General features: G+C 31.3%; 1 protein-coding gene across 1 annotated transcript; it reads right to left on the bottom strand.

Annotated features, from left to right (window-relative positions):
- Positions 1-4,326: 4,326 nt before the first annotated feature.
- LOC118186162 (uncharacterized) lies at positions 4,327-14,132 on the bottom strand. Its single transcript, XM_035356223.2, has 3 exons — positions 14,027-14,132; positions 6,991-10,584; positions 4,327-4,530 (listed from the first exon to the last, which is right to left on the bottom strand). The coding sequence occupies exons 2-3, from the start codon at positions 10,487-10,489 to the stop codon at positions 4,409-4,411; spliced, it is 3,621 nt and encodes a 1,206-aa protein (XP_035212114.1). The 5' UTR covers positions 10,490-10,584; positions 14,027-14,132; the 3' UTR covers positions 4,327-4,408.
- Between the last annotated feature and the right edge of the window lie 1,657 nt (positions 14,133-15,789).

Genomic DNA, 15,789 nt, shown 5'->3' with positions numbered 1-15,789 from the left:
AATTTTTCTGCTGCCAAAGTTATATAAAAAACATCTCCCATTGGAGAACTGGATTTTCTAGAGGCATTTCACATTTATAAAAATCTTTCTGTTCTAGTTAACGATCCTAATTCCAATCCAAATTTACCTTCGGCCTTTAAAGAAATTATGTTTTAGTTCTGGTTTCACCAACAGATGGCGCCACTTGCTTATTCTTGTCCAGGCTTTCTTATCTTATCTAATCATTATTTCCTATCTTGTTCATTTGCGGTTTTGCAGCTGAGGATGGTGGTTCGGTAAAACCATCGAAACTAGTCCTGTGAAAATTTTGTAAATATAACGCTGATTTTTGTTGTTTGACTTCTGAATTAATAATTACAAATGTTATTGTAATGAAACAAGATAATTAAAATGTTATTGCAATATTCTGCTTGTTGTCAATTAACTGACATATTAATTTTCTTGATTTATATAACGTAAGATGATGATACAATAGTAGGTCGCAATATCAGTTCAATTATTACCTTTACGAATGGTTCAAAACTGTTATTATCATGATAAGCAGGTTTTGTTTCAGAGCCAAGTAAAATTCTTTTGTTATTGGTTTATTTACATTTCTAAAATTAGAAAAGTCCTTAACCCAAGTCTAACCCAAATTTTTGGAATGTTCCTCTACCAGCATTTATGAATCATATTCCTTGGCAGCTGTTGCTAATGTGGCAAACCCTGAGCCTCCTCACACCAGTGACTGGTTGCTCATACTAGGTCATCAGCTTTAAAAAGCTGTATTACAAATTCTTAATAATTGTAAAACACTTTCCACTTTACTTACAAATTTATCAGCCTTTATACGATAATTAACACGTATTGTATATACTAGTAATTGTAACTGTTACACATTTTCACAAATACCACAAATGGTTAATATCTATGCGATCTTTTACTTGCAAATATTTCATTAATAGTTATATTATTCCAGATTATATAGCATTTTGAATCGCCACATAGTTTCAATAATACTAGTAAAAAAATATTCTGTGAATAATGTTTCCATCATCAAGTTAAATCACACATTAGTGTTTTTGACGAGGTACATAAAAGTTTTGAAAAATAGTTTGATAATTAATTAAGTCAACACTGATCGGCAAACGATTCATAATAACGAAATCGAAAAAAAGATCTTTCGAAAGATCTTATAAGGTGTCAAAAACTATTCTCAGAAAGAGTTTTTTTTTTTTTTTTAAATTTAATGCCATTACTGAATGTAAAAAAATCTGATGTGTATACCACATGACTTCCTTGTACGGAATATTAAATTATACGCATTTTTTCTTGCATTTTATTTAAACTTATTAGATTGAATTAAACTTATTTCGCCGACAGCGCATAAACCACAATAGAATAAATGCATTCTTTAAAATTCACTTTGTTTACCATAGCGACACTCTGGCGCTAGGTTTACTTAACAGTATTATATTTCGTTCATATTATAACTCTGAATGCACAAAATTTATATCATTTACAGAATTATCTAATCGTTGCCACGTGTTCTATTCAAATACTATAATAAAGCTGGAACTATGTATAAAAGAAATTAAGCAAACAAAAAAAAAAAAAAAAAAAAAAAAAAAAAAAAAACAGTTTTTCACAGACGATTGAGTATTTCTCATTCAATTAATTCAGTTCTCACTTCGCGACAAGGCAAAAATACATAAAAACTCAAAATATCTGTATTAAAAATTACGAAGTACATCTTAAACGCTTATTTCCTCGAAAAAATTCAAGAAAGGATTAAGCATGATTTAATTGGCAATAATAAATGAAGGCGTTATCTTTGTTGTTGCGAAGCTAAGTTTCTCTAGATTGGCAAAAATTCCACTAATCTCCTGTTTCAAATGTAAACATCAATGGCCGCCATCAAATTAGGCTTAGCGGCACTTAAACAATTTTAAAATTGTTGATAATTCTAAAAATATTGCATATAGATTTACTAAAGGCATAAAACCCTTAACCGGAAGATAAAACAACATAATTCAATCATTTTTAAAGCAAAAAATTTAAAATTTACAAACATATAAGAGTAAAGAAACTGAGATCACTGAGCCGGGTAACAGAATGGATATATTTATAAATATACTTTTGGCGCGGCCGATTGAAACCAAAATACAAGGTGCACATCTACATGTTATAGTAGTCTTATATACAAAATTTCAACGTTCTGAGGCTACTCGTTTTTGAGTTATGCGAGATACGTACGTACGTACGTACGCACATACGTTCGTACAGACGCCACGAAAAATTCTCTTCAGAATTCATTTTAAAGCAGTTTTTTTTTTTGGGGGGGGGAGGTAAAGAGTCTTTTATTCTGTCCTTACTTACAGATATCACGCAAAAACATCGTTAAATTGCATTCGAAAGCGGTCAAAGTGGATATTTTCGTTGAAATATGCTGCCTGAAGCTTTTCGCGATTACAATACTTCCTTTTTACTTCGTACAAGGAAGTAAAAATGCTGCGGAAACGTTTAAAATCAAACTCTTACTTAATAAGATCAGTTCAAATGTTCGACAATCAGACGACGTGTTTAACATCTGGATGCGAAATCAACTTAAAAATTCTTTCACTTTTAAAGTCTTCAGTATTCGTTTATTTCAAAGTCAAATGGGGTATATGAATCTTCAGTATTTGTTTATTTCATTTCTCAGAGTCAAAAGGAGTATATGAAAAAGTATCAAAATATTATTAAAATTAAAATTATATGGATAACTATTTAGCAAAATTAAAAAATAGAGATAATATCCCAGGTATATTAATGTTACTGTTCGATTCCATTTTAGATTCAGACTAAAGTGTTCAATTCAGAGGATTAAGTAGAAAGCCTATCTTATTGAATAAAGTGCTTTGTTAAAAACTTTATAAAAGATCTTCGTTAATTATACTGATAAGTTATACTGATGGCGTAAACATTAATATATACCGAAACATTATTAAGAAATACAAGGGAATTCAAATATGACTGGGGCTATTGCTGTTACATACCACTACCCATGCACAGTGCTGTGTATCCTCATTTGCTTCTTCACCGCATCTGAGACGAAGCACCCAACTTCTTTCAACTTACGTACTGTGTAGATAAGATTGCTAAGTCGTGTCTTAAAGTTGCGAGAGTCATGAGCAAGCAGCAACTGCTTAGGAGTGTGGAATATCCCATCATGATCAAATTTCTCGTTCGAGAAAACGCCGAGTCACCTGAAATTTGGCAGAGTCTCCAAGCACATAAAAAAGTATGGGGAATAATGTGTCTCTGAGACACTATTGCCCATACTATTTGTAGCGTTTAAGTGGTTAAGTGCTTCAGTGAGCGCATGAAGAATAACGTTACCTCGACAAACATTTGTCGTGTGTATACGATTATTAATGAGAATAAGCCCATCACAATTAATGCACTAACGTCGATTTTTTTCAGTCAGTGTCTGTAATGTAGAAACTATTATGAGAAAACATTTGCACTATGGCAAAGTGTATGCCCGGTAGTATCCATGCACATTGTAGTCGAGACCAAAGCGATGCGCATGTAAAGCGCTAGTTCTTTCCTGCGGTGGCTTGAAAATGAAAGAAATTATGCATTTTAGAAGTCCATAGTAGATAGTACTGAAAGCCACGTCTAAATCCTATTTGGTAGACATGCAATTTGAGGATAACGATGATGTCACCATCACTATTCAGGAATAGATTCATAGCCCACAGGGAAACTTCTGTAAAAACGTCATGCTTCTAGAAAGCTAGTAAAAATGTATTGACTCTTGGAGGGGAGTACGTTGATGATTTTTCACCTTTTACGTTCTCAATATAAATGTTCTGGTTAAAATAAAAGATGTGTCCTGTCATAACTAAATCGTATTGTTTTTCGTTTGACTCACTTTATTACACTAATAAAAATAGCAAATGATTGATAAATTAAGGTTAAAATTATTAAATAAATTATTGAAAGGTAAATGAAAATCACATATTATTAACAGCTTTGATTCTTTTCCCAACCATGGCCTTTTCGCACCTCATTCATAATGAGCAAAGTTTAAATAATAATATTTAAATTACTTTAATACTGAATTATTTCTGGGAAAATTAGAACAATGAGATTTGAAAAAATATTTCAAATGTAAATAATTCTGTGCAGAAAATAATTAAACAGAGAACAGAGGTGAAGCATTATTACTTAATGCTATAGTACAATAATTTGCTCTTTTCTTTTTATGTTCACTATGCATAATTTGTCTTGTGGTTTTAATTTTCAAAATATAAGAATTTCAGAATTATTAGGTTCAAAATAATTCTCACATTACAAGACTTTCAAATAATGAACTTTATTATTAAATACAATATAACGTTTCACACTGAATTGTCAGAATGACAATAATATTCCTCCGTAACTAAATTGCTGGTAAGTTTTTTAGGTACGGATGTAGTGGTTTCACTTTCTGCTTCCGAGAAAGTCCCATTCTCACTTTGCTCTTTTGCTTTTTTTCACCTTCTTGTCTCTTCTGCTGTTTTTCTAGTTAAAAGAAGAAATATGTTTTTTACTAAGTTAATGAAACTGTATTGTTCATGCCTTTCTGTAAATATTAGTGCAAGATTCGAAAGTTTAGAGAACTAAAAACTAGAAAATTTTGTGTCAAGTACAAAATGTTTATTAATTAAAATTATACTTTGTAAAAAATTTAAAATAATGTTAATAAAAGTTTACAAATGGATATGTTATATATTTCCTGTGTATACAATTATATCATTTAAGTAAATTATTAAAATAAAATTAAAGGTGACTGTGGATGCTGTTGGTTGTCGGTGACTACATATTTGTGATCATATGGGTCAACCCACAAGTCCCTATATATAGAAGAGTTCAATAAATATCGAACTATATGGGAGCCCATCAAAACTGTTGGATGTTGGTGACCCACCAAATTGACGACTATCAGTGGTCTAGCAATCGTACACAAGTGAGTAATCTTGAGTAATTTTAAAATTAGTACTGAATCACAGAATACAATGGCTTTCAAAAGTGTTGGCAACCAACTACCAAAAGACTGAAGATCACGTGTATCAACCAAAGTTTCACCAGTGCATGGCGATGCAGTTAATTTAGAAAGATTAAATTAAAAGGAAGCATACTCTCATTGGTAAAAGCTATAAGTTACAAGTGACTGTCACTGGTTGTCACCAGTGGAAGCCGTGCAAAATTTATTTTCTAAGTATAATTAAAATTAATCCGAAGACACCTTTGACCTCAATTCAATGACACAACTGACAGTCATTCATAGCCTCAAGCCGTTGGTCTCTGGCTATGAATTTTTAATTGCCACTGTACGACAGGTGCAATGTTAGTTAAGTAGCAGCACTTGTGACTAAAAAAGGAGGCAAGTAGATGACCGACTGTGGTTTCTGCCTTCTTCTGCAAAATCTTGGACTTTCTGTACACATAAAGCAAAATGTGTCTTGTTTATGGATATAATGTGCCATTTTTTCTCCTTATTTTAGACTTTTGGTGCCTAGGTAGTGAGTTTTTTGTGCTAATTTTAGTAGCAAAACAGAACATTTATGATATAATGTGGATCTTCATTCATCAGGGGGAAAAAATTAATAATTTTATCATGTATTTTATTTTATTGGTGGCAAAATGAGAAAATTAACTGATCTAAGTATATAAACTGCAGAGCTGCAAAAGCATATAAGTTTTCGAATTTCTTAAGTGAAAATTATATATTTGGATGAAATTATTACTTTCATGATACCTTTCAGTGAGCAAAACATAACCATTACGCTCCAAAAATTTTGAAAAATCTTTAATAAGGACGGAACGTAAACGTAGCACAAATACAAGATAAATAAATGACTTAAATTCATATATTAAAATATTATTGTAAGTTAATAAAACTTAACCTGTTCCATAAACTCTTTACATACCTCATGTGCTGTATTTCCCTCATAACCAATTTTATCGAAAGAGAGGATAAATCGAGAAAGGAAAATTATGCGAATAATTTAATTTCCGATGAACGCGGTTAACAGTAAAACTTATAACGCATGAAAAGTAATCGTGGATAAACTATTAGTAACTATCACAATATTATTTCTTTAAAAAATGTACATTGCAGTAAAAATGCATAATAATATTAACATTATTTCTTATCTCTGGTAAACAATAACTACCAATTCATCATTAAGACAGGCTTTAGAATCAGCTAAGGCCTACTGGGAGTGCAGCTTCGATAATTCTCAGCCTTTGAATAAAACCTTACGTCTAGTCGAAGCCCTATATAAGATTATACCTCGACCTTTTTTAATTTATTATTTAATTTAATTGATAGAGTTTTTGTTTATTTCTTTACCTTTTACTTAATTTTATTATTCATATTTTCTCCGTCCTTCCAGCATTCCTTCGTTTCGTGGTGTAACGGTAGCACACTTGGCGCGTATTTGAGAGGTCCAGGTCAAGTTCCGAAGAGGGCATATCACATTTTTCCCGTCTCCTGCTTCAAAATTACCTAATGACTCTACAAATGGCGCCCGAACTAAAAGATGGTGAATAATAATTCCTCACTACCAGGATTTGGCTACTGGCTTCCCTAATCTCTAGTCGCTTTTTAAAACGAGGAGTATATAAGGTATTTTATCCCTCCTTACGTGGTCTTCGTGGTTCCATCAGGCCTTCGTGGCGCGTATGCGAGAGGTCCAGGTCCGAGTCCCGGCGAGTTTCATGTCTTCTGCTTCAAAATAACCTAATGACTCTACACACTTTGCTTTCAGATACTCTATCCGACCAAATTAAAAATTCTGTCGTCACCTTTATAAGAATCAGCTGCATCAGAATTTTAAGCTTTTCATTTTTGGAATGAAAAAGAGACAAACTTTTAATTTCGTTTGAAACTTCATTTTAAACAGGAGCCAAAGCTTAATTTATTTCTTCCTATCAATAAACTTTGCCATAATGAAAATGAGTTCACGTTTTACTTACCACAAGTCATTTTTCTTTCATTTTCCATCTTTTCGCCATCTTCTCCTTCATTTAGACAATTTTCCAATGAAAAATTTTGGCTGTAGTTGGTTAAAGTAGGATTTATGTGACTGTTTGGGATACCAGTTCTGTAACAATCACTTTTCAGAGGATCTGAAGAAGCAAATGATGTGTCTGAAGGAACAGGTGTAACTTCTTTTATATTGACAATCAACTTATCTTGAAGACTTTTAGTACATGGCAAACTTTTCTGAAAGGAAACTTTGATCGGTAATATGTTCTGGGCATTTCTTTCAGGTATGTTTTGAGACAGAGTAAGAACTGTGCCAGTAGTAAATGTTTCAGCTGCTATTACAATATAATTTGAAATTTCAGCTGTTTGCATCGAAATTTCGGTTTGACAAATTGCGTCTTTTCTGGTACAGGGCTCTTTGAAGTCCTCGAGGATTTTCTTACCTTGAACAGGAAAACGTCTCTCATCACAACTATTCAACTTAGTAGTAATTAAAGGTGAATCACTATTAGTCTGAGTTCCTTTCCTTTTGTGTAAACTGCCTTTTTGACGTTTATCATCTTCGAGCTGATGAATCACCTTTTCCTCAAGCTGAGTTATTTCAATATATTTACTGTTTGAAATTGATGTGGTTTCCCCGTACAAAATATTGCAGTCGCTTACACAGCCCTGTACTGCTTTATGGATGCCTTCTTTAACTCCACATTCAGACCTTGCTGAAAAAATTTTCTTTGTACATAATTTTTTGCTAAAGTTCTGCCTAAATTTCATCCATGAGGATTGGTTTTCATTTCCGAGAAATTGGTCTAGTATTCTGTTTGAAATTTTAACGCTTAGACCTTTATCATCGGTTTTACATTTTACGTTTTTCTGGTTTATGCTTGGTAATATGCATTTATTGAGTGCATGAGTTTCGAATTCACCATATCCAGTATGATATTCTTCCCTGTTAATAGAGTATTCGCTGCAAAATCTAATGTCTCCGAGTTTTATATCTTCATTTAAAAGCTTTTCTTCGAGTTCAAACAAATTATTGTTCAGTTTTAATGTACACCCCAAAATGTCTTCCTCTCTCCTTTTGAAAAGATTTTTCAAAGTAACTTTTGTTCTTGTTTTCGTGAGAAGTTGGTCTTCTGCAATTTTTATATTTTCATTTAAAAACTTTTCTTTGAGCAGAAACAAACTGTTATTCAGTTTCGATGTGCATCCAAATTCATCTTCCTCTCGTCTTTTGAATAAATTTTTCGAAGTAACCTTTGTACTTGTATTCATGGTAAACTGAACTTCTGCAGTTTTTGTATCTTCATTTGTAAACTTGTCTTCGATTTGTAATAAATTATTTCTCATTTGTGATGTACATCGTAATTTATTCTCTCGTCTTTCGAACAGATTTTTCGAAATAATATTTGTACTTATTTTCATGGGAAACTGATCTTCTGCCTGTGTTATTTTGCCATTACTGTTTAGCATTTCTATTCCTCTGTAGTGCTTTTTATTTTTATGAAAGAACTTCATATCATTTATGCTTATTTCTATTAATTCATTTTCCATGAATGTAGCTATTGTTTCATTACATTTCTTATTTTTCTGGTACAATTTTCGCATTTCTTTCTTCTCTTTGTATTGTTTTTTCTGCGCGATCTCTTTCGAGGCTTTTACTAAGTTTCTGATCTTTTCATTGGAATGTGTTTTTGTAAATTTTCTCTGTATTTCTTCATTTTTCTTACCTCTAAATAACTTTATAGTTTTTGAACACAGATTTGTATTATGCGCACTTACAGATTTAACATCTCTTTTGCTTGTGAGAAAATCACCATTCAGAACTAATCGCATTGATTCATTACAAATCTTTTTATAAAGAATTGAGATTAAGCCATAACAACATTCTGTAATATTACGATTGCCTTCTTTTAAATTAAAACAGCTCTGATATTTCAATCTTCCAAAATATGCCATATCTTTATATTTTGGTTCATTACTGCAAATGATTGCGAACATTTCCTTGCCGTTATCATACAGCTCTTGATTAAAATTCTGATTGTAATTTCGGCCAAACTGAGTAAAATATTTCACTGTGTGGTATGCTTTTATAACATGTTTTGAGGCATTTTGGTTTTCTGTCGTTAATGATCGTAAACTAAAAAGAGTGTGTGTGGCCTTAGAATATAGGCGATACATATTGTTATCTTTCTTCAATAAATTCATCCGTATGTATTTTAAAAGAATAACTTTATTTAAAGGAATTTTACGTTTTACTTTTATTTTACAAATTTTGTAAAATATTTTCAAAATTTTTGAATCTTCCTTGCATCTCAAATCTTTGAGGTCCTTTTTATCTTCTCTGAAATTAGGGAAGAAATTAGTGTTAAAGGAATTTCGAGAAGTACTCCTGAAAAACATTTTTTTCTCCATCAAAAGTAAAGTATTAAGTTTTAGAAGAAGACTGACCTTATTTTGAAACTTTGAAATTAAGCCTATGAAATGCATATATTGCTTTAATGTTGGGACTAAACATGCAAAATAAACAGTCAGGTTTAATTTTAAAGTTAATCCATTAAAATGAATATTTGGATACAAACATATCAACTGATAATTTTTCAATAAATTTTCAGTGATATTTTCTGCGCTCAGATTGGATGATAATCGCTGTTTTATTACAGTGTAAAGTATGTTTAATTTTGAAATAGTAGCTCTTTTCTTTCTTAATTCCAACTGAACGAAACAATTAAGTGCAATGAAAAGAGATTCTTCATTTAGCACTTGCTGTGAAAAATTATTTTGTTCTGTATTATTTGAAGTTTCGGGTAACAATGAAAAGAACATTATATATCTTTTGAAGTCAATTATGCTACTCAGATCAAAGGTAAGTGCAATGGTATTCCATTGTGAAAGATATTTTAAATCTAAATGTGTGCCCTCTAAAACTGCACTGGAATTTAAAGCAAAGTTAAAAAATCTCAAGTTGCAATCAAAACAGTTTAAAATGAGGTTGGTCTGAAATTGAATATGTAGATTTCTGCTTTGATTGTAGAAGAATAATTGCTTTTCTTTCGTTGCATTTACCTCCTCTTGTATAGTTTTGCACACTGTATGATGTAAACATTTCACCGAATTTTCTGCCGCACCTGGAGAAAGCCAATCCTGATCTATCTTTCCTATGCTCCATAAGCAGACATTTTCAGCATCAAATTTCATGCTTATTTTCAATTGCTCAGCACTAGTAAATTTCGTATAGGTCTCTGCTTTATTTGCAAAAAACTTGAAGCAAAACTGTGGTGATAAATTTAGCGCAAGAAGTGTTTGGCATTCTAAATCAAAGAATTTTATTTTGTGATTTAGCAGATATCCTCCTGAATTTTCAACCAATGATTTTGATGCTGAAGAAAATTTACTCTTTTTATTTCTTCTTTGCTTATGCTCTTTCCCCCTTTTTCTTTTCAGGGACTTTCCCGGCTGATTATGGGCAGTTTGAACTTTATCATCCATTCTGAAATAATGATGTTCACCTTAAAGAATATTTTTAATGCCTTTTGTCTAGATACATTCGTATTTTCTTAATTGAAAGTTTTCAATAATATCTCCTAAAATACAGTTTATAGTGTTAATTCATAGAATAATTTATTACACATAAGCTATATGTGAGATTTAAATATAAGATTCACAAAATATTTTCAGTTTTTATTTACTTTTAAGGAATTATGAAATAATTAATAAATGCAGATCATGTATACCAGAGGTAGCCAAACTTCGTGTTAATAGGAGACCCATATTAGAATTCAGGAAATTAGAAGAGCCACAAACTACTTTATAAACATGAGTACTTAACGCGTGAAACGTTTTTGAACAGAAAGAAATGCTTTAAGTAATTTAACCACGACACTGCATTTTATAATTATTTAACCAGTTATTTAGTGAAAATATAAATAAATAATTCTCATTGCTCATTGCGGTGTATTGGGGAAAATAGGTTTCCTACAACTCTCAAATGTCAGACTTTTGTACGACCTAAAAAACATTCTTTTTTTAAACCGAAACTTCTTTTCTAATAACTACTGATATTTTTAACAAGAATAAACCGAAAAAGAAAGAATACATAGTGCACTTTACAGTAATATAAAAAACTTTTCAGTATGGTATAAAGCAGTGATACGGAAAACAGAGCTAATAATTTTTTTCTTTACTGTTAACTCTAAAATTAAGAAAAATTACCTTGAAAAACTCAAGTGAGCTACAGTGTCTCACAAAAGTGATGGGACACTTGTGCTTTACAAAAGGAAACTGTAATAAAATAAATTAAAAAAAGATGTAAAAATTTTTTGTGGGTGTGTTTCATACTTAAATTTAGTAACAATTATTACATAACATACATTTTCTCAAAATATTAAAAAAATATTAATTTAATAAAAATACAATTGTTTAGAACGGAGCAAAAAATGGCTCACATAAGTGATGGAACACCATTAGATACTACTACGTACTACAATAAAAATACTTTTGGGGATTTTTATTTTTACTCAAAAGCAATTGGCAATAATTTATAAAATCGTCTGCAGTATTTCTCTCCAGTTTGTTTTGGAATTTTTGTGTTTTTTAGCTCTGTGCAGCCATGAATTCTGAACAAAAAGAAACTTTGCCTGAAATTCGAAAATTAGTTATTAATTTGCATATTGAACGTGGAAACTCTATTTGAGAAACTGCTGAAACAGTTAACTTGAGTCATTCAACAGTTTTCAATATCATTAAACGATATAAAAAGAATCATATGATTCAGGATGAAAGACGACCTGGCCGACCATCAATGCTATCCAATGGAATAAAGCGAATTATCGTTCGAAATATTAAAAAAAATTCCAAGAATGAGTGCTCCTAAAGTTGCTGCTGATTTATGGAGTAATTGCTAATCCTGAGACTATTAGAAGAGCAATTCGATCTGCTGGATATCACGGTAGAGAAGCCAGGAAAAAATTCTTCGTAAGTGAAAAGAATAGAAAACTCAGTCTGGCTTTGCAAAATCCAACATAAATAAGAATTCTGATTACTGGAATGAAGTTATATTTGCTGATATTTGGTTTTAAGAGTAAATTTAATATATTTGGTTCTGACGGTAGAATCTTGGTGTGAAGAAAACCCAGGGAAGAATTTCGCAAACAGAACTTGATGCCAACAATAAAACATGGTGGAGTAGGAGTTATGGTATGGGGGTGTATGTCGTCCGCTGGAGTTGGTAATCTTGTTTTTATTGACAGTATAATGGATCAGTACAAGTATATTTACATTTTAAATCAAAATTTGAAATCTTCAGCACGAAAATTGAACCTTCATAACTACTATTTTAAATTCTACCAGGACAATGACCCCAAGCACACTGCTTTGAACGTTAGACTCAGACTGCTGTATAACTGTCCTGAAATAATAAAAACACCACCACAATCTCCAGATTTAAATCCCATAGAGAATATTTGGCAAGAATTGGAATCAAGAATTCGCAAACACACCATTTCTTCAAAACAAAAATTAAAATCGGTGCTTCAAGAAGAATGAGGTAAAATCACTCCAGGAATCACAAAAAAAATTAGTCGAATCCATCCCAAGAAGATTAAATCATGTTTGAAAAGTAAAAGGAAATCCAACAAAATATTAAAACCTTTTAAAAAGTAAACTTTTTGGATAAATATTTGATGGAAAAGTAAGTGTCCCATCACTTATGTGAGCCATTTTTTGCTCCGTTCTAAACAATTGTATTTTTATTAAATTAAAATTTTAATATTTTGAAAAAATGAATGTTATGTAATAATTGTTACTAAATTTAAGTATGAAACACACAAAAAATTTTTACATGTTTTTTTAATTTATTTTACTACAGTTTACTTTTGTAAAGCACAAGTGTCCCATCACTTTTGTGAGACACTGTATATAAAAGTTATTTAAAATAAGCTGACAATTCAGCAGTGGTTTTGCATCAGAAATAATAATTTAACATTTTACGCACCCAACCAATGCATCAAGACAAAAAAGAAAACCCTAAATCATTTAATTCAGTTAAAAGCAAACTGGATCTGTTATGTTCTTTTTTTTCCCCTAATAAATGTGACCGCTAAACAAATTCATGACATCGTTCAGTAAGATTTGGGGTACATCATTAACGCAAAGAGTTGTTAATAATAAAGAGTTGTCTTCCACGATAGTAAGTCCCAGAAATGGAGTTTGAAATTAGATGGAATTAGCACACATTAGTGTAATTTAAATTGAAATTAGTGTTTGTTAAGAAAACAAGTCTGAGTGATTTTTGTTTTAAATTATTGAAACGATATTCCAAATAGAAAACTCTCATTTATTAGGATGAGAGCCGCAAAATGATGCAGTTTGGCCATGCCTGATATGTACCAACATTAATGGGAAAATGTCAGCGTGTTACACTAACCTTAATTTTAGAATTAAATTAATACACAGGAAAATGTAAATATCACGAAATTAGCAACATCTAATTAAAAAATCAGTATTTTTAAAATCACAATTAATGTGAATGTAATTTTGAAAATCATTAATCTTTTTAAAATACAAATCTAAAGATTTATCAGTATGGTAAAACAATTATATTACTACTTTTATTAATTAATTTTTAAATAAAATGCAGCAAAATCATAGGTGTAGAAGAAAATATAATGAGTGATTAATTTGAACATCAGAATTAAAAAATTGTATTTTATTCTCACGAACTGAGAATTAAAATGTATCACATACCCAAAATAGATGAATAAGTTTTTTTTTTCGGAGGAGGGAGGAAGAGAATAGACATTTTTAGTGATTATTTAGGCTAACTATCAGTAATGAAAGCCTGAAGTTGATATGAATAAATACTTTCCCTTTACTGAAAATGATATTGTTGAAAATTAGAAAGTACTTAGCAAAAATTGTTGACATTTAAAAAATTTCATTTGTATTTTTTGTTAATTGAAAAAAACTGGATCTTAAAATTAAATATTAATATTCAAATATTAGCAAAGTATATTTCACACAACTTACCGATCAACGAGAAATTTATAACCTGCTATCCAGTGAAAAGTATTTGCTTCTATAAATTTATTATATTACCTGTAATTCACACAAAAACAAATATTGGGAAAAGATTAGAAGGGAAAAAAGAGCAGACGATTTTTGGACAAGAAATTAATTTTGAATTAATGAGTTGTTGAAAGAAGATAACGGCTTAGTAGCCAACACGATTAAAGTAAATTTTAATAAAGAATGAAAGCATTCTGACCGTTCTGAATAAGATTCAACATGTTTCTCCCCCTTCTCTCTGCTTTTAGATTTCCAGCCTGTCTTGTAATTTTGATCAAAATGTGAATTCTATTCCATTTTTAATGAAAGATATAGATATGGTTGGTTAATTGTCAAACTTAAATTACTATTCACAACTTATAACCATACAATAGCAGTCTAAGCGAGTTTTATGGGCTTCTTTCTTATTTTCTTTGTTTAGTAAAACAGCATTTTGTATTGCGAGAGAGATTTGGAGACACGTTGCCTGAAATTTTGGTCGTCATATGCAAAACATACAAATCTCTATACTTGAAACACACATTTTCTCAGGTACAGAAGTAAATCTTTTAAAAATTTCGAGTCTAGAAAAAGTAAAATGTTTGCTATTATTGATGAAAAAATAACTAATAGTGTTATTAAATTCAGGACGAATTAATGAAGCTATATTTTGTCAGATAGTTAAAAATTGTAGTGAAACAAACTGAGAATATATCAGCATAGATCAAGCGTTGAAGGGGTTAATAATCACGATTCACCTTCGGTGTAATCGTGCTCGGGACCCAGCCTCTATCAAAACTGCTTATGAAATTTATTTACATAGCCCTAATGATTTAGGTACAAAATAATAAATTTCAAAATTAGTTCACTGCTATTGACAGCACATCAGCGTGGTTTGGTTTAGTTTCGTTTAGTTTATTATGGAAAAGCACACTAGGCTACCTGCCTAAAGGACGGATGACATCGTGGAAGACTTTCCAAGAGGAACTGGCATTACACATCAGGAAAATCCCCAAAATAGCTCATTTAGCTAGTCCGTTCGCCTGGAATACCCATGCCAGCCAGCCGATTCGCCTGAGTTCAGTGATTTTACTTCTCGGCGATTCAACGAGCGGTCTATTCAATGATTTTACCGCTCGGCCGCTGGCGAGCCAATTCACCAGCGTGATAACACTCGACGGGAATCAAAGAAATGAAAAGCTGAATGAGCTGGTGCGAAAATATAGGTGTAGTTTAATAGGTATGAGGTAAGAGTTAAGATGTTCAAGAGGGGCATGCAGCTTTACTATAAAAACCCCATTTGCACGAAAAACTCTTGAGGTAAGAATAACTTGATACAGAAAGAATAAGGAAAAGGGATGATAATAAGCAATGAAAAAATTATAAAAAGATAAATATCAAACAGTAACATAAGGGACATAGAGACTACATCAGGTTGTAAGAATAGGCTTAGGTCTTTTGACATATTCTGGAGAGCAGTAGTTACAGTTATAGGGATGCTATTGTTATTTTCGAGGCTTAAATGAAAATTGTGCCATAAGATGATAGTAGGCAAGTAGCTGGGTGGACTCGTGGATTTTTTTATTTCTCACGTACTATGTTATTGTTAAGTTAGAAGTCATAGACTTGTTGCACCATGTTGATTTTAAATATTTGTCTCAGGATTCAATTATGAGCAGTTTGTAACTGTTTGTGATTGGAGAGTCAAGACTACCAAACTGGACATGCGTAATAAAGCATGGAAG

The sequence above is a fragment of the Stegodyphus dumicola genome, chromosome 1 (genome assembly GCF_044657685.1).
Source record: "Stegodyphus dumicola isolate Sdum_Otavi_A_Nest chromosome 1, ASM4465768v1".
Taxonomy (NCBI): domain Eukaryota; kingdom Metazoa; phylum Arthropoda; class Arachnida; order Araneae; family Eresidae; genus Stegodyphus; species Stegodyphus dumicola.
Note: the sequence above shows the minus strand (reverse complement) of the source record. Positions and strands in the feature narration are given on the sequence as shown.

Bases quoted from the DNA above. Each gene is read 5' to 3' on its own strand.
- LOC118186162 (XM_035356223.2), bottom strand. From the start codon at position 10,489: ATGGATGATAAAGTTCAAACTGCCCATAATCAGCCGGGAAAGTCCCTG. The intron at 4,531-6,990 runs GTAAGTAAAACG...TCTTTTAACTAG, and splicing joins TGAAAGAAAAATGACTTGTG to AAAAACAGCAGAAGAGACAA.